The sequence below is a fragment of the Mixophyes fleayi genome, chromosome 1 (assembly GCF_038048845.1).
Source record: "Mixophyes fleayi isolate aMixFle1 chromosome 1, aMixFle1.hap1, whole genome shotgun sequence".
Taxonomy (NCBI): domain Eukaryota; kingdom Metazoa; phylum Chordata; class Amphibia; order Anura; family Limnodynastidae; genus Mixophyes; species Mixophyes fleayi.
In genome coordinates this window covers 101647571-101670125 of record NC_134402.1, presented here as the reverse complement: position 1 = coordinate 101670125, position 22555 = coordinate 101647571, and the positions used below count along the sequence as shown (strand labels likewise).

General features: G+C 41.9%; 1 protein-coding gene across 2 annotated transcripts in view; it reads right to left on the bottom strand.

Annotated features, from left to right (window-relative positions):
* Positions 1 to 898: 898 nt before the first annotated feature.
* TMEM154 (transmembrane protein 154) overlaps positions 899 to 22555 on the bottom strand; it is a 32525-nt gene continuing 10868 nt past the window's right edge. Inside the window, exons 3-7 of one of the 2 annotated variants that reach the window (XM_075198704.1) lie at positions 17621 to 17653; positions 17104 to 17131; positions 12687 to 12772; positions 11239 to 11283; positions 899 to 1055 (exon numbers count right to left, since the gene is read on the bottom strand). In XM_075198704.1, coding sequence (XP_075054805.1) covers positions 1048 to 1055; positions 11239 to 11283; positions 12687 to 12772; positions 17104 to 17131; positions 17621 to 17653 — 200 coding nt within the window. In that variant the 3' untranslated portion in view covers positions 899 to 1047. The remainder of the gene's footprint in view (positions 1056 to 11238; positions 11284 to 12686; positions 12773 to 17103; positions 17132 to 17620; positions 17654 to 22555) is intronic. The other variant, XM_075198713.1, reaches the window with a different exon arrangement.

Below are 22555 nucleotides of genomic sequence, written 5' to 3'. Positions count from 1 at the left end.
TGTAAGACCATAATATGTCAGCCAATAGCTGAGGGGCAGAAAACATAAAAGACAGGTCTGTGCATGTGCAGACCCGAACCCAAAATGGTGGCTGCCACAGCTGTACAGCAGAGTTCAGTGCCGACGATGAGGAGAGCAGTGATGGACAACTAAGTGCGCCGGACCCTAACCGAGTGGTCCGTGTGTCCAGTGCGTAACAAGGTGTGTATATTGGTGGTACTGCGGACCATAATAAAGTGAGAAGGTGGCAAATTAAATTATTATTTGTTTGTGGGGAGGGAGGGGATTTCTTTGGGAATATAATGATGTCTGAAAGGGGACAATGTTGTGACACTGTGTCTGTGGATTTGATGAGGGTGTCCAGGGCCAGAGTACTATATTCATGCTTATGTGTGTTTGGGGAGGAGGGCATAAGTGTGCTCAATCTGAAGGACTATATGTATATAAGTATATTTGTGTCAAAATGTTAACTATGAGGAGGAAAAATGAGAAATAATGTTGGGGGCACATATAAGGTAAATAAAGAGTGGTATAGTGGAAAGGTGTTGAGGAGTGCCATGAGGCATTTTGCTATGGATGGATCAGGGTGTGTGAGAGAGGGTTAAAACAGTATCTTTCTATGGCCCAATGGGGTATTTCTTTGGCTCTGCCTGTCTGGCACTAACATATGGATCTTGTATACACACAGAGTGATCAATATAAAACAAATTTTTATTTACTAACTTGTCAGTCAGTAATAATGACTGTTATATAACACAATACATAACATCACCCATATCTCACTAAGATTATTTACCATCATTACACCTCCTATTTTGCCTGCTTTTCAAACTTTTGCTTATATATGTTCATAAAGTTGATTTGAAATTTTGTAACTGATTTACCATTGGGCTTCATGTTGCAGAACTTGTAAAAACTTTATTTAAAACAAAAAATACATGGTAATAATATTTAATTCTGATTTTTGTAACTTGTGAGATGAAGCTTGATATATTTCCGTTTACAGCATGGAGGTACCAAGAACAGCCATTACCAACACCCGTCTGGTTACAGCACTGCAAAACAAACACACATTATAAACAAAAGTAGTTCACTACATTGCACAAGGCTTAGATTTCACAATGTCTTGCAGTGTTTGGCCACTTTTATAGATGTCACAGAATGTTAAAATATCAGTAAGACCAAGCAAAATATTTCATCCAAAAGACTGATGTCTTTTGATTTGTTCTTATTCTGTGTTTGATTAGTCTGTTTATTTTTACAACATGTGTACCCATAGTAAAAAAACTGTGATTATTAGGGTGTTCTTTTGCATTTAGCTAATCCAAATTCCAGGAGGTGCTAGAATAATCTTTCAGTGACACATCACCACCACAGCAATAAACAATTACTGTGATTGGTGACATTTCCCAGCTGGATCAACAGGATACTCTATAGACACAACAAACACTGTACATGTTATCCCGACTTCTGCAATATAAAGTGATAATAGGGCCTGCTCTAACATTAAGTGACCCTAAGCATTTGCCTTGAGCACCAATGGATAGGGGGGCGCCTAAAACACTAAATGGGTGACATGTCACTCATCTAATTAAAATTCCCCTGTGTCAGATGGGCCACTGGCCACTGACACGAAAGAAAAGTAGCCTTTAACTTACATGTGAAGCGGTTGGTTACTGCTCCTCCATGTGATAGGCTGGGAGTGTGACACTAGGCTATGATGTCACAGCAAAGCGTTACATTATTCCAGGAAGAGAGGATGTTGCTCCCACCTCAGGTAAGGTAAACAGTAGGGGTGGCAGTCTAAAGCGGGGGTGGGGGCTGGCACCTCTCACATGTGGGGTGGTCAGTATCTAGAGCGCCCCACGGCTTGCTGGGTGGTAAGCTGTTATGTTACCAATTAATGCTTCCATACCGATCAATTACTAACATTGCACTTAGTATAAGACTGTCCCCCAGGAAATAAAGGAAACACAAATATAAAAAAGTGAAACATAAGTAGATTTTAATTAAAATAGACTTGTTTGCTTTATTGTATAAAATTAATTTCATTTATAAACACAAAGTTATTGTTTCTCTTTAAAGTAGCTAGAAAAGGTTTTATAAGGGCTTCCTTGTAATAGACAACATCAAGACCTGCCTGAATTCCTAGTGTGTATAACACCAATGCCTATCACTCAGGACAGGAATACTAATCTAAAATGCTAAATCTGACAGCGTGTCAGATTCAAAGAAAAGAATTGTGTTTCCGACTCATTTGCACATTTAATATTGGCAAAAGAGAACATATATCTAGGATTAGAACAACAGGTTTAGATGACAGCTTGATACTCATAGTAATAACTGTCACGGGCACTAGGAGTCTTTACCCAGGGATCACCAGGTGATAGGCTTACCAGAGCAGTATAGGTGGTAATATGGTACTCTGGTAGCAGGGTGATCACGGAACAGGAAATAGCAGATGATGAGATGCTCAGGAAAGTCTATGACTAGCAGCACTGGCAATATGGAGGTAGTAATACACGAGGAACTGTATGGACAAAGGACACGTGAAGGTAGTCAGTGGTCTGCAGTAGCAAGTTGTACCACTGCTATAGTGAGGAGGAATGTCCAACAGAAACGAGGAGGTGATGAGAGTCAGCGGTCTGCGGATAGCAAGTTGTACCGCTGTCTGAGTGAAGGAATGGAATCCAAGTGGAGGTATCCGGGGAGTCAGTGGTCTGCGTTAGCAAGTTGTACCACTGCTATGTGAGAGGATACTGGAGCAGGTGAAACTGGAAACAGGGGTCAGTGGTCTGCCACTAGCAAGTTGTACCACTGAATATATATGTGAGGAGGTGCACGGGGAGAGACTGCAACACAATATATACACGGGCACCTTGACTTTGATCCACAGTAATATGCACAATATAAATGTATAAATGACTGAACAACACTGCCAATATAGAAAGTCTCTTGAAGTAATCCAGCATGAGATAACACAGTCAATGATGGCAATAGACTCAGCGGATAGTACACTCCAGAGGAGAACCAACACAGTCCAGCAAGGTATGCAATACACAGCACAGTCAATGGGAAGTATGCATACCGTGGTTCAGGAGAAGGCAGTCAGACAGAAGTGCAGAGATACCTGAACGGCAGGAGGCCGGCAGGATGCAAAGTCCCTGGATGGGTGAAGCGGTGGTCTAGCAGGTGCAGCGCACAGGTAGGTAGACCAGCAGGGAACCCAGGAAGGCGTGGAGAGCCGATCAGCAGTAGATGGATGCGTAGCGCTGAGAAGTAACAGCAGCGGGTCTCTGCGGGAACACGGAGGTAGCCAATAGCAACCAGCAGGTGCAGTAACGATGGGACACCAGAGCAGAGTTGAACTGGAACAGTTGATCACGGAGAGTAGCGGGTAGCAATAGTGGCAGCAGACTCAAGGAAACACGGGAGAGTTGACAAGGGCTGAAGACTGAAGCGCACAGAGGCGGCGGATAGGAATCAGCTAAACAGTCACGATGAAACACAGACGGGTTGCAGGTTGAAGACTGTAGTGCACGGAGGCAGCGGATAGGAATCAGCTAGCAGTCACGATGATGAAACACAGACGAGTTGCAGGTTGAAGACTGTAGTGCACGGAGGCAGCGGATAGGCATCAGCTAACAGTCCCAATGATACAAGGTAGAGTTGAAGTGGTTAGAAGACTGTAGTGCACGGAGGCAGCGGATAGGAATCAGCTCACAGTCACGATGATACAGTAGATGGTAGAAGTGGTATGGGGACCACAGTAGTAGAAGTGGTTTGGAAACCACAGAGGTAGAAGTGGTTTGGAAACCACAGGAATCAGCTGGGCTGAATAAACGAGGAAACACAGGAACACCTTCAGAGACTCATGGGGAATGAGACTCCAAGATCAGGCAACGTGGTGTTGAACACAGGTGCTTAATATAGGGAGGTTGCCTGATCTGCCAATTAAGTTAAAGGAACATACACTGAAGGTTTAGAAAGGGCTGCGCATGCGCAGTCCCTCAGGATGGAGGACGGCCACGGTTCCTAAATGTCCGGGAAGAAGCACTCACAGTCCGGTGAGTGACAATAACATGATGCAGATGTTTTGCAGGCTGACTCTACGGTTTGTGTTACATTTGGATGAAATATGATTTTAAAGTATTGTTCATAAACTATAGCAAACAGAAACATATATGATCACGTTTTAAACTGATTGTCCATGTCTTTTATAGGGTTGGTCATTATTGTGTTATAAATAAATATTCACAGAACAGATTATATGGGATAAAATGAGGTTATGCAATGGATATACTTGAGGACGTTATGGCCAAGGAACCGTTCTGCATCCTCAGTCCTCACTTTTGCACACCTGACATCAGGAGGACTGGCAAAGTTTAGCCCAGGGGGAAAGACTCGACTCAGCAGCTTATTGAGAACATTTTAAAGGGAAAAAATGCTGGCGGCCCAGTGACCCAGCCCAAGGTAGCCCACTATGGGACCAGCCTGGGGGGCAGATGCCACTCTGCCCCTAGCTTAACCTACCCAAGCCTGACATGTTTAGTGAGCATGCAAGGAAGTAAATAGTGTCATCCAGGCAAGTCTTTCAACACTGAATTATGAGGTCTCCCTACAGTACCCCATGTATGTAGAGTGTTCCCTCTCAACCTACTTAAAATAATTGTGTTTGTCTGGTTTCCCTTTTGCCTCAGCACCAAGGAGTGGATGTGAGCAGTTGCAAGGCGGTGTTCTCATGTCACTGCAATCTCGCACACCAACCCACAGGGACAACCTGCATTGTTGGCACCTGCAGGCTGAGAAGCAGAGGTAGACTTCATATGAAACATTATATGTTATCTCTCATAAAATGTCACCTGAAAGTACAGACTTTTCCTGCTGCAATTTCAGCACGGCTCTGCTCAGCACCATCTCTTTAACCCAAAGACTCAAGTGAAAAATTTGTTGTACTAACAATGTGACATCTCAAATAGAGAAGGCATATAGGGGCATATTCAATTGTCCTGTTTACGCGGTGCGTTAAAACTATTACCGTTATTACGGCTCAGGGAGCTGCAAGTTCAAATCCAGCAAGAAAACTACCGTAATAATGGTTTTTCCACGCACTATTACCGTAATAACGGTAATAATGCACGGACCGCGAGATTTTCTCCGTTTCCGCCGACAATTGAACATGCCACATAGAGTTTTATTGTGAGTCATTCACAGTTACCAGGGGCATTTTGAAGCTAGGCAGCGTATCATACACATTGGGCCTGATTCATTAAGGAAAGGAAAGCAAAAATAAAAATGAGTAACTTTGATCGTTGGCAAAACCATTTTACAATGCAAGAGGTGCAAGTGAATTTTCTATTTTGCACATAAGTTAAATACTGTCTCTTTTTCGTGTAGCACACAAATACTTGACAGCTTATTTTTACACTGACATTTGAAGTTGATCTAGGACATGCCCTACCCAATTATAAATCTGTCCCCACATTTTAAATTTATTTCCCCCTCCAATGCAACATGGTTTTGCCCAGGTGAAAAGTTACTCATTTTTTTTGCTTTAATTTCCTTAACGAATCAGGACCTGAAACAGTAAGCTGTAAATTTACATAGATTATTACACCCTTCAACATAACAATACCATGATCATACAATCATATTGTAATTTAAATATTTCTCTTTTAGATAAATGATAACGTATAGAGCTGAACCTAGGGATGTCATCCTGCAGACAGTTATTGTGATAGGCTGGAAATTCTAGGAACACATTTTTAGGACATTTTTAGGACTATCTTGTGCATCAGCTTCAGGCGACCTTCATCTTCTAACACTTACAAATAATTTTTTTCATAATACTACCTTAGCTAAACACAGAGGTCTGTTCAACACATTAGTCAACTGCTCCTATAGTGAATTGATTTTAGTGAATATAACTATGCTAGAACAGGCTACAGATCTGTTTTGGAGAGATTTAGAGCATTAAATCATCATAAAAACTGTCTACATCTCCCACTGCATATGATGTATAGCTGATCAGACCGTTTTTGTTTGTGATAATACCAGACATATATTCTCTGAATACAAGCTTTTCTGGCTAGTGTTGAAAATCAAGCCTAAACATTGCATGCATTGTAGACAGTGTGTTCTTATTGGCATTTCTCCCTAGTCCACAGACAGCACCACAATGCTAATGGAAGGATGCTATATAGGATGCAATTGACTCTGCGCCAGCCTGTGCTCCAGCAATCTTTATAAAATAATTGCCTAGCAACAGGGGTGCACTCTAGATGGAGGGATTGATTTTGTCCTTAATGAATCCCATGGAGAAGGCAGGAGGTTTGCAAATTGGCTGGAAATACGATGTGGGTGCCAGTCTCTCTTGCTGCTGTTTTTCAGACACATAATAAGGACTTGTCTAATATGATATGTGTGTTCTAAAGTAGTGTAACAATGCTGAGCAAGAAATAATCTGTTCACAAGAATCATTCATTAATAAAAAATGGAAAATGTGGACAGATAATAATAATTCAAAATATTAATTATCATCAATCCTCATCCAATAACAACGGTAATAGAAGAAATCTAAATCTAATTTCTAGGCATAAGTAAGTTTTCATCAAAAGGTACAGGTAACATTGAAACAGTTCTATCAATGAGTTAGAGTATATGTGAAGAACATACAGGACTATGTAAGCTACAACTATAACCATAGCTCCCCATGTTACTGCTATAAGGACCAGCAACATAAGGGCCAAGTAACCAGGGAAGACTTTAAGGGGTAGAGTTATCAAACCTTCTAAACAGGAGAAGTGGAGGTGTTGCCCATAGCAACGACCAGATTTTAGCTATCTATTATATAGAATGTACTAGATAAGTTAAAGCTAGAATCTTAATCTTATATGTAACACCTCCACTTATCCTAAGGGTCAGGCTAGGCAACAATACATTTTTGACAAATAATGAGGATATGCAGTATCGGTGGTAGTTAGTTTAACGATGCTGTAAACACAGACAGTGTTTACAGCGACATAAATAATCCGAATCATAACACACCGACGTGAAAATCATAGACTTACGTATACACAGACACTGGACAATGCCGATGTGAGGAAAGCCAGACACTTTAAAATTACGTCACTTTGAACCGCGACTTGCATATTTAAAGCAGCAATGCAACGGACTCGGTGTAGGATCATGTAACAAAGAAGGGGACACAGAAGGGGTAGCACGGTTCTTGGCAGTCTCTAGTGCAGTTGGGCAGCGTCATAGGTAGAAAAGAAAGAGGAGGGTAATGTCTGTGCCTCTACTGACTGTGGCTTTACAATGATACAAATGGCTAGACAACTGTTCCCAGGATTTGGGTAAAAATAATTCCATACATAAGAGGTGGATTATTTGGTCTTATGCCCAGGCATGACAATGGCCTTCTTCTTATCACTGGCAAGAACTGCTTCCACTGGTGCATGACTTGCCACAGTAGAGTTTATTAACAGCACTGTTTGCTTAGGTGCCTTAAGCCCATTGTTAGCTTGTTTTGTGGGGGTCAAAACAAACCACTTCAGCCACAAAAGTGGCACTGTTTGTCACTGGAGTGCTTCCTTTGTTAAACTGTATATGTCCTTTTCAATATCTTACATAGGACAATTCCATCTTTCACCACTTTTCTTTTCTGCCACTGCTGTGTGGCAATGTTTCCTAGATGTGCTATGAACTGCCGTGTGTTTGTGTCATTGCTCTGTCGCTTAGCATCCAGCCAGGTCGCTGCAGTCTTTGTTTGAAAGTGTATGAAAATAATATTGTGACCTGTGAGGTGGTCAAAATTGACTGCAAATGACTTGAAATTAGTGTTATTGAGGTTAATAATAATGTAGGGGAAAAAAAGATCAAAATTCTGTGATTTTACCAACACAAAATAGGGCTTTTAGAAAAAAATATGGATCCAAAACCAAAACACGCAAGGGCAGTTTTGCCAAAACCAGGGGCAGGCTGGGCAGGGGGGCATGTGCCCCCCGGGCCGGTCTCCCACAGTACATGTTGCTGTAGAACACAGGGAACAAGAGGAGCTGACACAGACGAAATAAGGAACAAGTGACAGAAAGAAGGAAAAAAGAAGCTCAGGTAATTAAATTAAGGGGGGATGGTGAGAGGGGGACTGGATACAAAAGTAGGCTGATGAGAAGGGGGGGGGCCGAAGACATTAGGAGGCTGATGAGAAGGGGGAGCTGGATACAAGAGGAGGCTGATGAGAAGAGGGGGCTGGAGACAAGAGGGGGCTGATGAGAAGGGGGAATGGATACAAGCGGGGGCTGATGAGAAGGGGGAGCTGGATAGAAGAGGGGACTGATGAGAAGGGGGTATGGATACAAGAGGGGGCTGATGAGAAGGGGGAATGGATACAAGAGGGGGCTGATGAGATGTGGGTAATGGATACAAGAGGGGACTGATAAGAAGAGGGGCCTGGAGACAAGAGGAGGCTGATGAGAAGGGATAATGGATACAAGAGGGGACAGATGAGAAGGGGGAGCTGGAGAAAAGAGAGGGCTGATGAGAAGGGGGGGTTGGATACAAGAGGAGGCTGATGAGAAGGATTGCTAGAGACAAGAAGGGGCTGATGAGAAGGAGGGGCTGGATATAAGAGGGAGCTGATGAGAATGGGGGCTGGAGAGAAGGGGGGATTTTTTATAGTATGCACTATAAAAACATAAGTAACAAAAAATGTGAGGAAAGTTGTAACCCATAATTTGATTGTGGGGCTGGTGTGGAAATACACATTTGTATAACATGGGGATGTTAACAATTTAATGTCGGGACTGGTGAGGGGTGAAACTGATCTGTTTGTTAAATGTGGAGGTTATTAAATTAATGTCTGGGCTGAAGGGGGGTATGTTTGTTTATTAAATGGGAATGTTATTAAATGTTATTAATTTATTGTAGGGGATTGGTTGGGAAGAAGGAGGCTTTTAATTTAATATCGGGCTGGTTAGGGGGAAGGAGGCTTAATTATTAAACGTGGGTGCTATTAATTTGATGTCGGGACTATATAGAGGAAAATAGACATTACACTTAAATACTATTAATTCAATTCAGGGGGTAAATGTATCAAAGTCCGTTTTTTTTTATCTCGCGGGAGATCGGCGTCTTTGCAGCTAAAATTTAACGGGGCGATGGCTTGTTAAGGCAAACTTGCCTTTACAAGCCATCGCCCCTTTAAATTTTAGCTGCAAAGACGCCGATCTCCTGCAAGATTAAAAAAACGGACTTTGATACATTTACCCCCTGGAGTTGATTGGGTGGAAGTAGGCCTGTTTATTAAATAGAAAAAGCTACTGATTTAATGTCCGTCTGGTTGTGGGGAGAGAGGCTTAGATTCTTCACTTACTGCTCAACTTTTCAGAAGGTGAATAATAACTATCTCTTTTCCAAACAGGACCCCAACATTCCAGAATTCAGCCAAGCAGCAACGGAGCATAAGACCAGCAGGCAGAAGACACCGGCGATACGTAACCACTGAGAGGCAGCATCTACTCCCACAAACGTAAGTTGTGGAGGGAGGGAACTAGGTGGTCCAGTGGTGAATGCGGTGTAGACAGCATATGCAGTCCGCGCATAGTAGGCAGCATCTCATACTACTTGATACGGCCGTGTCATTCATTGATAGAATATTGGTACTACAGCTTGTACAATATTCTATCAATGGATGATGCTGCCGAAACCAGTAGTATGTGATGGCTGCTTTTGTGCGGACTGCATAGATTGCTTGCACCACGTTTCTCTAATAACAGTGCTGCAGGGCGCCTCCTTTAGACTACGGGAGCCTTGTAGCCAGAGGACTATGTGTAAGTGCGATCACCACAGTATCGATGGGCCATGGTGTCAGATTATAATCAAACAGGTATGCAAAAAAGGGAAGGAACATATAAAATAAAATGCAATATAAAGGCAGGTTTGTTTTTTTGTTACATAGCTTATTTTCATTATTTAAGATTTACATTTATAATAATAAAAGTACTGCCGGATTAAGCAATACTAAAATAACCTCGTATTTATATTGATTATATATTGAGATATATATATATATATATATATATATATATATATATATATATATATATATATATATATATATTTACACATACATATATACATTTATATATATGTATATACATTGTACCGCTAACAACCCCTTAAGGATAGGTTGCTACTTATGGGCCAGTGCTGTGTGCTTGCCCCCTGGGATGAAGTCTAGCAGCCAGCCCCTGGCCAAAACCAAAACCAAAACACGAAGTTAATCCAGATTCAAAACCAAAACCAGAACACGGGGGTCAGTGAACATCTCTAATTTCTAGGCAGCAGCTGCTCCTGAGATGTGAGAACTGAGAAGAGGTCTCCACTCGAATTTAGGGATGCAGGAATGGGCCCCCTTATAGGCAGCACATGCACCTCCACTGACAAGATGACGGGCCTCATGACTGCAGCTGTTTGCTCCAGTTCCAACCCCCCAGGAGCACATCTTCCCGAATGATAGGTGCCCGTTCCTGGACAGAGAGCTGCACAGAGGCAGAGAGGTTCCCTGCAGCATAGGTAACGTCATGTATTTAATAACATCACAACGCTGTCAATGGATAGGAGCCACAAGAAGACAGCAAGATGAAGAAGAGAGGTATAGAAACTACTGCAGATAAAAATCAGGGGACGGGGGGGGGGGGGGGGGGGGTGACTGAAGAAAATGAGGGGGAAGGTAAATATTGGGTAGAGGATAATTTAAAAATGGGGATGGGGTGAGAGAAGCCCTGTCTGTTACGTTTGTACTGTGTCCTGCAATTTCTGGTGGCTGCCCTGCCAATAAACCTAGCTTATTAATTTTGTTATATACACTGCTAACCTACTTCTAACAAGCTAGCAAAATGTGGATTTGGCAACATACAAGGAGAGTATCACAGATTTGATCTCTAGTGACCAAAGGCAATATGAAACAGCAATTATAACAGTAGAAATTGTCACTTACAATTGGTTATATATACATATTTAGTTATATGTTGGTGATGTTTCTGATGAAGAAACTGGGGGTAGTGGGATGAAGTTTTAGTTTACTTCTAGAATTACCATGGTTGTACCCACACAGCTTTTATTTTAAGAACACCTTAATCTCTGGTCAATTTGACAGCAGTTTCCAACTGGTTTGATCACTGAAATCTTTCTTCGGACAGAGCCACCATGTGGTGGTAAGGTGTAACTGTGTCTTACCTTGTGTGAAATGTTTTTCTTCTTCCAGTACAGACAAGCGGCTGCCTGCAAAAAAAGAGGATAGGAACAGCTATGAACTTGTATATGATATATTAAAAATATAAAGTGATGAGAACACCATTGAAATAATTTGCAGAAACAAATCACTCTCACTTTATTTATGCTATTCTTACTGGATTTTAGTATAAAAATGCTTAACCAAAATGATGCTGACAATTATAACTATTGATATTGACAGGATAAACTAGCCGTTTACAAGAGTTAATTCTCAAACTTTAAGTGAGTTCATAAGCTATTTCTGCATTTGACAGAATGAACACATTCTGCTGCGAAATTAGTGGCGCTATATAAATAGCTGCTGCTGATACTTATTTGCTACAATTATATGGTGTAATATGGGGCAATTAATGACATATCCCAACACATGCATAAAATAAAATGCTTGAAGTGATGAGAGAGTTATTTTTTATCTGTATGAATACATAAGACCTGATTCATTATGGAACGCAAAGTGAATGCAATTTGCGTTTTTTTAAACAGACACAAAATGCAAGCAGGTACGTACATATTCAACAAGAAGGGGATCTGAGGAAATGTTTCTAGTTGAATAAAGTCCATTCTGCTTATATGGCACTTGCCATATACAGACAGACACAATAAACTGCTGAATACGCACAATGCATATGTTTTTATAAAGTCAAATCAGAATGCACAGATATAAAAAAAATATTAAAGACATTAACACATGTGAATAATATACTTATCAATAAAAAAAAAATACTTAAAAAAAAAGTTTAGCTTTTCCCCCATGAAATACATTAAAGCAGGGTTGTCCAACCCGTGGCCCAGCTCGCCTATAAATGTGGCCCAGGGAAGCTAAAAGGTTGGACACCCCTGCATTAAAGCCTACTGTACATAAAATGTATTTTTACAGTTGCTCTTGATCTAGCGTGCTAATTTACGCTGTTCAAACACCAGAATCAAAATGTTTTTTTCTCATTAGCAATTCCATTATTGCACTAGATCAGTGCGTAATCTCACAGTGCAGCACCAGTCATGCGGTTAGCATTTTTTTTAAAAAAAGGTACTATGGTATGGTGTGCGGTGATCAGCAATTTGAGATATTGCTCTATATCACTCTTTAGTAAAAGTAGGCATTCAATGGCAAATTTAAGGTTATGAATCATCACATTTTAGCAACATTACTGATAGATTAATACTGGACAAGATCAACAAGCAAAATATGATCCCACAGCAAAGCAAATCAAGTGCGGCATAACATGTTATCCTATTATTTAATAACGCACGGTTATAAGTCCCTGGAGAGATAAGTGATATAAAAGCATGCCGTAAAGAGGCAATTCTAGAAACTATGTATCTATGGGAGTCAGCTTGAGTCGATAACCAGAGCTTTATGGCAGCAAAGAGAAAATAGTTGTAATACATACCTCCATTCTTCATATAGCTCATCCATTTGTCAAGATCATCCATCTCGATTTCCATTACCGATGGAGTATCCTCTTCAAATATAGGACTGAAAAAGAAACAGAAGGAGAAAACGTGCACTCTCAGTAATGCGTAGCATTGAATGGAGGTATAGAAACATGCAGTGAAAATGTCATATCTGTAGAGGCTGTTAATCAAAAACTATATAAGAAGTACTGCAAGCAGGGCCAATCACTGAATAATTCAACTGAAAGGAAGGAACCTTATTTGCTACACAATTATCACCTTGAGAGTAAATGACAGGACAAATAGGGTCAGGTGATTCTCATAGTACAATCCAATGAAACATTACCTGTTTTTAATTTATGGTAAAACAATGAAAAATAAAGAAAATTGAATAAAAACTGCTCCCTACTATAGACACTATTATACACACTATTACTTAATAGCAACTCTAACAAGCAATAAATAAAGCAGTGTATGTATGTTCCTAAAGTGATTACACAGCACAAATTATATTATGCTATTGTCTGCTAATGGAGAAAACCAAAAGGCTGCAGTGAAAGGGATAGTCTCAGGTGTAGTAAATCTACATTACAAATGGCACAACCAGCTGTTCAACTGCAAGCAGTTCCATGTCACATATACAGTATGTACTGATGCCCAGTGTCAGAACTAGTGCCGTTGCAGGGGATGTAGCAGCTACAGGGCCTGAAGGTGAGGGGGAACCTGTAGCTGCCACACATCCTACAACAGTGCCACTAACTATAATCTATTAAAATCACAGAACAAAGAACACGAAAGCTGAAACAAGGATTTACAGCACATGTGCAGGCTTCCGCACATGCTCAGAGGAGCAGGGGCTGCATGAGGATCCACTGCATTGCTGTGCTCCCACCCGAAAAATGTTGTGACTCCTGCTGGAGGCAGTGGCAGAACTACTAATGTTACATTGAAGATGTGATCAGGGGCGGATTGGCCATAGGCCTTACCGGGAATGTTCCACAAGCCCGTCCGTAGGCCTCCTGATGTGTTGTTTTTTTTTTCATTACATTTTGTGTGTGTGTCATTTTTTTTTTAAATTCACTTCAGTGCCGAATCGGGGGGGCACATGCCCCGGGCCCACCTCTTTCAGGAGGCCCCCTGGACCAGGGATGCCAGCTGCGGGGACAGCGTGGTGATGGGTGGGTGGCCCCTTCCACAGGACCAGCCACTTTCCTTCTAGAGGCCGCAAGTCCGTAACCCCCCCCACACCCTTATGTATGGCCTTGTCCTATCATAACAGGAACAGAGGTGCACCACGTAACAGGTGCCATCCCATGTGTGCAGTAAAGGAAGCGTGGCTACAACAAGGTAAGTGTGAGGGCATGGTAGCAATGTAATGTATGTCTGAGGGCAGGAGGGACTAATAGCAGCAATGTGTGTGGGAGAGAAGGGAGGCTTAGGCCAATGTAATGTGTTTGTAAGGTAGGTGATGGCTAATTAATGGGTGCTATTTTAATTGTGGAGTGATAAAGGTACCTATTAATTTAGGATGGGGTGATTTGGGGGCTATTAATTTAATGTGTGAGTGAGTTTGGGGAGAATGAGGTCTATTTGTTAAATGTGAATATTAATTATTTAATGGCAGTGGTGGTTTTGGGAAATAGGTATATTTATTAAACATGACAAAAAGACAGTTGTCAGTGTTTATCCTTTACACTGCATATCTGTGTGTGTCTAGCAAAATGAAAACATGAGGTATTAGTTCATATTTTGATCAAAACATTTAAGCCTGCATCCCAGCATCAAGGGCACCTCATTATATGCAGGTCCTACACTGACATATATGCTTTAAAAACCATTAAAATGCAGTTAAAATCAGATGCACTCACCTCCCAGGTATAGGGGTTTACATCTAGCAAGGGCTGGCTTGTGAGCCACACCCAAATGTGCCTTAAATAGGCTTAATGGACAGCTGCTATGACAAAAAGGCAATATTTTGAAACAAAACCAGAGAAAAAGAGAAAAATTAAACATAAATGCTATTAATTTATTGCCATTGTGGGAGGTGGTCTCTACTGTAATTTGGGTGGGAGGTAGGCTATTAATTTAATGGTGGACTACAGGTTGGAGACAATTATTTAATGGTGCTATTAATTTGTTTGTGGGATAATGGTGGTGCTATTTAATTTAATAGTGGGGCCTATTAATTTAAGGTTAGGTGATGGGACCTTTATTTTGGTGCTGAGTTTGGGGAGGAGAACATTTATTATTATTTATTAAATTTAAATATGAATTATTTAATGTCGGAGATGGTTGTGGGAAATGGTTATATTAATTAAACGTAAATGCTATTAATTATTGCTGGGACTGTTTGGAGGGAGGGAAATAGGTTAATTTATTAAAAGGGAATACAATTAATGTCAAGGCTGGTTGAAGAGAAATATTATTATTATCCTTTATTTATTAGGCACCACAAGAGTTCTGCAGCGCCGTACACAGCACAAACAGTAGACTATACAGGGTGAAACATTACTGAACAATAAACAAAAAATACCAAAACTTCAGAAACTCCAGCCAGGCTAATGCAGTAAGGATGGAGCAGAAGAACAGGTATGGAGACAGGAGGGAAGAGGGTCCTGCTCAAACAAGCTTACATCCTAAGGGAGGGTAAACAAAACTCAAGCACAAAGGGAGCCAGTTGAATTATGTGGGGAGAGAACAGAGGGCCCGGGAGGAGAGAGGGGAGAATGAGCGGAGGAGATGATGGGGTTAGGTGGAAGGTTGGTAGGCTTTGAGGAACAGGTGAGTTTTAAGTGCCCGTTTGAAGGAGCATAGATTTGGAGCAAGACAGATGGAGCGAGGGAGGTCGTTCCAGTGAAGGGGGGCTGCACGGGAGAAGTCTTGTATTCTGGAGTGGGAAGAGGTGATCAGAGTGGAGAAGAGGCGACGGTCATTGACCGAGCGCAGGGAGAGGGCAGGAGTGTGAATGGAGAGGAGGTTAGAGATATAGGGGGCAGACGACTGGGAGAGAGCCTTGTAAGTGAGGGTCAGGAGTTTGAAAAGGATTCTCTAGAAAAAGATATAATTATCAAATGTGAATACTATTATTTTAATGTTGGGGATGGAGGGATGCTTAATTATTAAATGTGGTGCATTTGATTAAATGCCAGAGCTCGAATTTTCTACATTTCATGAACCCATTTTTTTTCCAAATAGGGCCCCCAACATTCCAGGATGCAGACAAGCGGCAACTGAGCAAAAGACACCAGCAGCCACAGGTAGGGAAAGTGACATGAACAAGTAGGAGAGAGCAGTACAGTCAGCCAACTGTATTTTTCTATACTGGCAGTTTCTCTGCACCATCTTATTAATGAGTACAAATATGTATATTGTTACAGATTTGCTACTGCTAAATTTAGTTGTTTACTTTGCCCTACTTTCTATGTATTAATGAAAGTGTACCAATCACTCGTATGCAGAGGAGGCATCCATTATGTGGGTGAACCAATATTCTACCTCCCAACTGTCCCAATTTCAGGGGCTCTGTCCCACCCGGGGCCATGTTTGTCCCATGGGTGGGACTGTTGTGGGAAGGGTGGTATGTATTGGGCAGTCTAGCACTTTACAGTGCTAGGCAGCGCTCTGGGGGCATAGTCAACTTTGTACTAATCCCACCTCCTTTTATGTTGGCCTTGCCCACAGATGATTTGGTGCCACCCACATGAGACCACTTCCAGAATTATTTCCAGGGCCACTTAAAGTTCCCAATCCGCCCCTGATTGTGACTATGAAACCAGGATGTGAGCGGGGTCCGGCCGTGTCACTCTTCCCATTAATGTACACAGAAGGCAAATATTTTAGTTACAGAACTGAAGGCCAAATAGGGTTTCACTGCACAGGCCCATGTGTATACTAGGAAAAGCATCACAGACCCAACCCCAAACTTTGCTATGGGGCCCATTGTTGCAGTGTTAGCCCAATGACTGAGATGTCAGGGACGTAGAAGCCACACATCCCTGACGTGTGCACATGCAGTGAATCTCAAGACAGGCAAGTGAAATAAAGACATTGTGGTCACTCATTTCCCAGAGTCAGTCACCAGAAGCATTGATGCTAATGCTGCCATAACATCTTATATTTTCTGCATTTACAATTCATGTATCATTAATGGCAGATTACCAAATGCGCTCAGGTTTTCCATTAAGTATTACATTGTACTGGAGATGTATGGTAAATGTTCCATCAAGAAGAGCAAAGGAAAGCTGGAGGGAGAGCAAGGAGATTATATTGGATACATATGTGCACTGCAACCTGACACAAAACCTCTGGGCAAAGGAAAAATTCCTCCTCTGTCATGTAGAATACAAAAGGCTGTGGGACATAATGCTGTAGTGCAGAAATCAATATACATAAACATTATACCAAACAAATTACCTTTTTACATCCTCACTTGTTGGCACATCTGAAAATAAAAAATAAACTTTTTATTTATAATCAGAAAAAGGGAATTCTTAAGATTTTGCAATAACCTGTAGCTAGGTGCTCTAAGTCAGAACTATAACCAGACCTAGGGTATAACAATAGCGGGTACAGCGGTTACAGGACCTAGAGGTGAGGGTGCCCAGCAATGCTGGATTCTGCCCCCCTTCGAGGGCCCTACTCTGTTTACAAAAGAGTGGAGACATCTTCAGACCGCACAAGCTCAAAAGAAGCCGGTAGGTGTGAATGGTATCACAAGGACCCTACCCAAATTGCTTCAAGGGGGTAGTCCATCACTGTTAATTATGGAGCAGTGCATCACTGTTAATAAATTAATGATATTTCATCCTCCAAGGTCATGCACCTTTAACCTACAGCTTCTTGGATATGAGTGCAAGAATATAAATATAAAATAAAAGGGAAAAAGTAAATATAAATGAACACTCTGAACAGTGTGTCCTCATACATGTACCTTGATGTTCTGTGCAGTCCTGAATGTCACAGTCTGTAAGAAGTAAAGTGATAACATGAAATATAAAGTAGCATACAATATTATAATTTCATTTTATTTTTTTAAAATGTCTTTTTATTGTGTTAGATCAAAGCAATAATACCGTTGACATAGGATACAAAGAGAAAGAAAAAATAAAGACATAAATATAATAAAATATAACATGGATAATCGCTAACATTAGATTACTCAATGATTTAATGATTTAATCAAAGTGATAATAGTCCCATATCTGATAATGTCACTGCCTCTGCTTTCCACCTACACCAGGGGTAGGCAACCTGTGGCTCTCCAGGTGTTGTGAAACTACAAATCCCAGCATGCCTTGCCACCTATCTGCTAGTTATCTACTGGCAAAGCATTCTGGGACTTGTAGTTTCACAACACCTGGAGAGCCGCAGGTTGCCTACCCCTGACCTACACTATATGGATAAGAGTATCTGGCCACACCTGTTACATATTGAATTGAGGCGTCTCAATCAGACCCGTTGCCAGAGGTGTATAAAATCAAGCACCTAGTCATGCAGTCTCCATTTACGAATATTTGTGATACAAAATGGGTCGTTCTGAAGAGCTCAGTGACTTCAAGCAATAAGATGGTTCGTGAAATTTCATCCCTGCTGAATATTCCACGGTCAACTGTAAGTGATATTATTAGAAAGTGGAAGCATTTAGGAACAACTGCAACTCAGTCACGAAGCAGAAGGCCATGTAAAATCACAGAGCAGGGTCAACGGCTGCCAAGGCGCATGGTTCATAAAAGTCGCCAACGCTCTGCTGATTCCATAGATGAAGAGTTCCGAACTTCCACTGGTATTAATGTAAGCACAAAAACTGTGCAGAGGGAGCTTAATGGAATGGGTTTCCATGGCCGAGCATCTGCATACAAGCCTCACATCACCAAGATCAATGCCAAGCGTCAGATGAAGTCTGAGTGTGGCAGGTGTGACAAAATGCCCGCTGAAACCACATTTTGTTGTTTTATACTTTCATGTGTGTAGTACTTTAAATGCTTTTAGTAAACATGGCAGAGTCAAGGCAATGCCAATATATCTTGCCAGGGTGTTGTCTCAGTGCCTCACTGCGCAGATAATCTCCTAGTCAATGGTAAGTGAAATATAAAAAGCAAAAGTAAAAAGCAGTTGTGTGTCAAATGTACATCCACAACTAACCAAAAATATTTAGAATGTGTGTGTGCCCACAGAGGAGAGCAATAATTATATCCAGTCCATAATTCCTGTGGCCCAATATAGACATATCTCTGTAGATATTGGGAAATATCCCCCATATAGTGACACAATATCGTTTTAATGCATAAACACAGTTCTGGATAAAACTGCGGCTGTGGTGCCAGACCTCAAAAACTTAATCAAATAGAAATATGTAGGGACTAGAAAAAAAAAAAAAGAGAAAGGGAGTGTTATATGATTCAACAAGGACCCTATTAAGAAAATGGGGAACAATAAGTCACCATATCTACTGTTGGAGTACAGAACATATGTGCTAAATCAATCACAAGCTTCATGACCTAGTTCCGTGAGAGTATATAGGATCTGTAATGGGAGGTTTTCGAATGTGTAATTCTCCAATAAAGTATGCTGGGAGATACAGAGAGTGAGTAGCTATTAATTAAAGCTATTATTAGAATTCCTAAATGATTCATCTCCATGAATTGAACATATGCACTGATATTACTATGATGATCCTTCAAATAGCGACTAGAACGGATGATACTATAAATCTCTCTTGCCCAACAATGCTTCTTCATTCTGAGTTTGTCTAAATCCTTGGAGACCATCTCCTCATAGACCTGTATCTGTGGGCAAATGGTATCAACAGGGGAGAACTTAGATTTGAGTTTACAGATAACTCTAGATTGGGCTTCATCTTCACCACTCAATCCTGTTTGTTCAGTAAGGAGTTCCTGCAAGGTCTGCAGGGCCTCTCTATCCTCTGTATATTCCAGAGATGTAGGCCGACTGGAAGAAATATCTCCCACTTCCTTATCAAAGTGAATGGTGAGCCTGAGTTTCCTTGTAAAGGGGATAAAGGTCCCTCTTCCATCCAAAATGATCATAGTTTTTTGGGAGAAAAGGACAATCCTTGCGTAAGTAGTTTAATATGAGTTTCCGTTAAATTTTGACGGAAAGATTGAGGATTTGTAATAAATCTTTCCTATCTACTTTCTTTGCCCCTGATGTTTGTGATACTCCCCTGGTTTGTTTCCAATCCCATAGATCTCTGTTCCATAACGTTCTTGCCTCCCCTTCTGATATGTTTGGAATGTTTTCCCCTCTCGCCCCCGCAGGACTTAGGCAGTCTCCTAAAAAGTTTCCTGATTGCGTCTAAGATTGGTTTTACCTTTGTACAAAGGGTAGGATTTGATGTCTCTTTCATTATCTGTTGAATCTAAATCAGATAATTCAATATCGGTTCCATTGGCTCTAACATTTCCTTGCCTGAACTGTCTGTCTACTTTTCCATCTGAGAATAGTGCCATCATTTTAGTCTCATGTATTTGGTGCGTTTCTTATTCATAATTTCACTTTCGAAAGTCTCTAAATCCTTCTTGTTGTTCTCATACATCCTCACAAAGGCAGAATCATTTTCAAATTGCTTCAATTTGAGACTCAAGATTTCAATCTCTTTAGTGTAAGTATCATATAAAATAGTATCATGTTTGTGTTAGGCTGCTTGCCTGATCACCAACCCAAAGAACTAGATGACGGAGATCTTCGCCTATAGCAGCCGCCTTTCCCTTAGAGCTCACCAGTACTCGGATGCCCCCAGGACTTAGCTCCAAGTGTAGTGTGGGTTGCTAATGCAGGACCACAGCGGCGGGCCAGGAGACTGGTAGGAGGCAGCGGGTAGTCAAAACAATAGCTACGGTCAAGGGTCACAGGCAAGACGGGTAATCGATAAACACGCCAGCGGTTGGGGTCACAGGCACGGTAGCAAAGTCCAAAGTACAGGCAAGAAGTGTTAGGGTCATGGGCAAAACAGGCAGAGTCCCAAAATAATCCAAGCAGGAGTCATACACGGGAGGTCAAACAGAGTATCCACAGGACAGGGCAAGGAAGACAGGAGCAGGTCAGCAGACGAGGATAGACACGCTATAACCGGAAGTGAGGCTCAGACCTCACTGCCTTAAGTACTCCTGGTAGCCAATCAGAGCCTAGCTCTGCAATCGCTCACAGCCCCCCTGCTAATTAGTAAATGATATTAATCAGCCCACAGGCGAACCTATGAGACATGCGTCCGGCTATTCAGCTTGCCGGAGCGCCTGCAGCCTGTTTTCGGCGTCCGGCCGTTGCCCTGGCAATGATCGGCCCGAAATACCGGAAGTGACGTCCCGGTCGTCATAGCGACGGTCGGGACGCCAGGCGGAGCTACAGTGAGTCGCGGCGGTGCCCGCGGCCGCCCGACTGTCTAACAGTTTGAGAACTATTTTAGTAAGTTCTCTTGCACATTTCAGCAACGCATTATCCCAATCCTTCAATTCCTCTGTAGCTAGTTCATAGGAGGGATGAAGACGTGGGCGCAATCCCTGCCGAGTTGCTGATATAACTTTGGGTGGTGGACATATCCCACCATACTTTACACTGTTTGCGAAGTAATGTTCTCAGACTAGATAAATCCTCATCCCAATTTGCACTACTGCCAAGTGTATTTTGTGAAACACCTTAGGAAAGTACTGCATTCATTTGTTCCTGCCATCTATCCTGATGTTTTTGTAGCTCGGCACTGAGGTTAAAAGAAGACATATGTCAGGATTCACTAGGATGAGTAGGATCCTTCTGTTCTGCCTGGGATTGATGGTACTTCACCCAGAGGCGCGGAATCTAACAGAGTGGAAGGTTTTCAGCAGAGGTTCCGGCAAGGGAATTTGGGCTTGGCAGCTTCCACCCTGCAGGTCGCGGCCCTCTAGGAGAGTTCCCAGTGAGTGGTGATAGAGAACCTAGTACAGAGGAGAATGTAGGCACTAGATAGCTACAAATGAGTAGGATTACTGAGTGATGCTCAGTGATAGTCCACAGAGAGATAGTAGGTGATATGCAGCAGCACACTTGGAAACATGGTAGCAATGATCTGCAGTAGTTACCACTAACGAGTGGAGCAGGTAATCGGTGATTGCTGCAGCAGCAGCGTGCATGAGCTGCTTCCAGGCCAGGAGTCTGACGAGAAGAACCAGCACTGAGAGGTGCTGGGAGGAGCCTTATAAATGAGAGGTAACCAATGGATGAGCAGGACAGGTGAACACAGGTGAGATGATTACCTGCGCATGTGCAGAGCTGATTCCTGGCCTGACAGCCGGGGAAGAAGCAGGGAATGAGGAATGAATGATATTCAGATTACCAGGTGGCAGCCGTGGGTGAGCGGCGTGTGACAACATACTTGTTGCTTAACAACCCCAGGTGAATAGTATAGAAAATCAATTTGCTCTTTGGGGGTACAGCGTTAGCTCGGGTTGGTGTCTGTCCACATGGCCTATAACTCTTCTCACACATCCCTGACGCCAGATTACGGGAGCCACTCAAAGGGGGAGAATCAATTGATTGTGAAGTGCTGCATAAGCACTATGAGGCATGATCGCATGAGGCTCCTGCAGCACTTCACGATTAATTGATTCCCACTCAGTTAATGAGTACCAACCCCTACTTAATCAGTTGTATAATAAATTTATGTATTATTTTAAGTTGTGCTAGAAGGGAAACATTGTGTGAAAATATAGCTTTGTTTTGGTAATAAGATAATCTTACATTATGATATTTAATCATAATGTCTTAAACTTTGCTAGTATCTTATGTGGCAATAGGGGCAGTTTGCCACATACTATTAAAGAGGAGACTGGGAATCTGCAGTTCAGGCTACAGAGTTAAGTCTGCACATACTTCC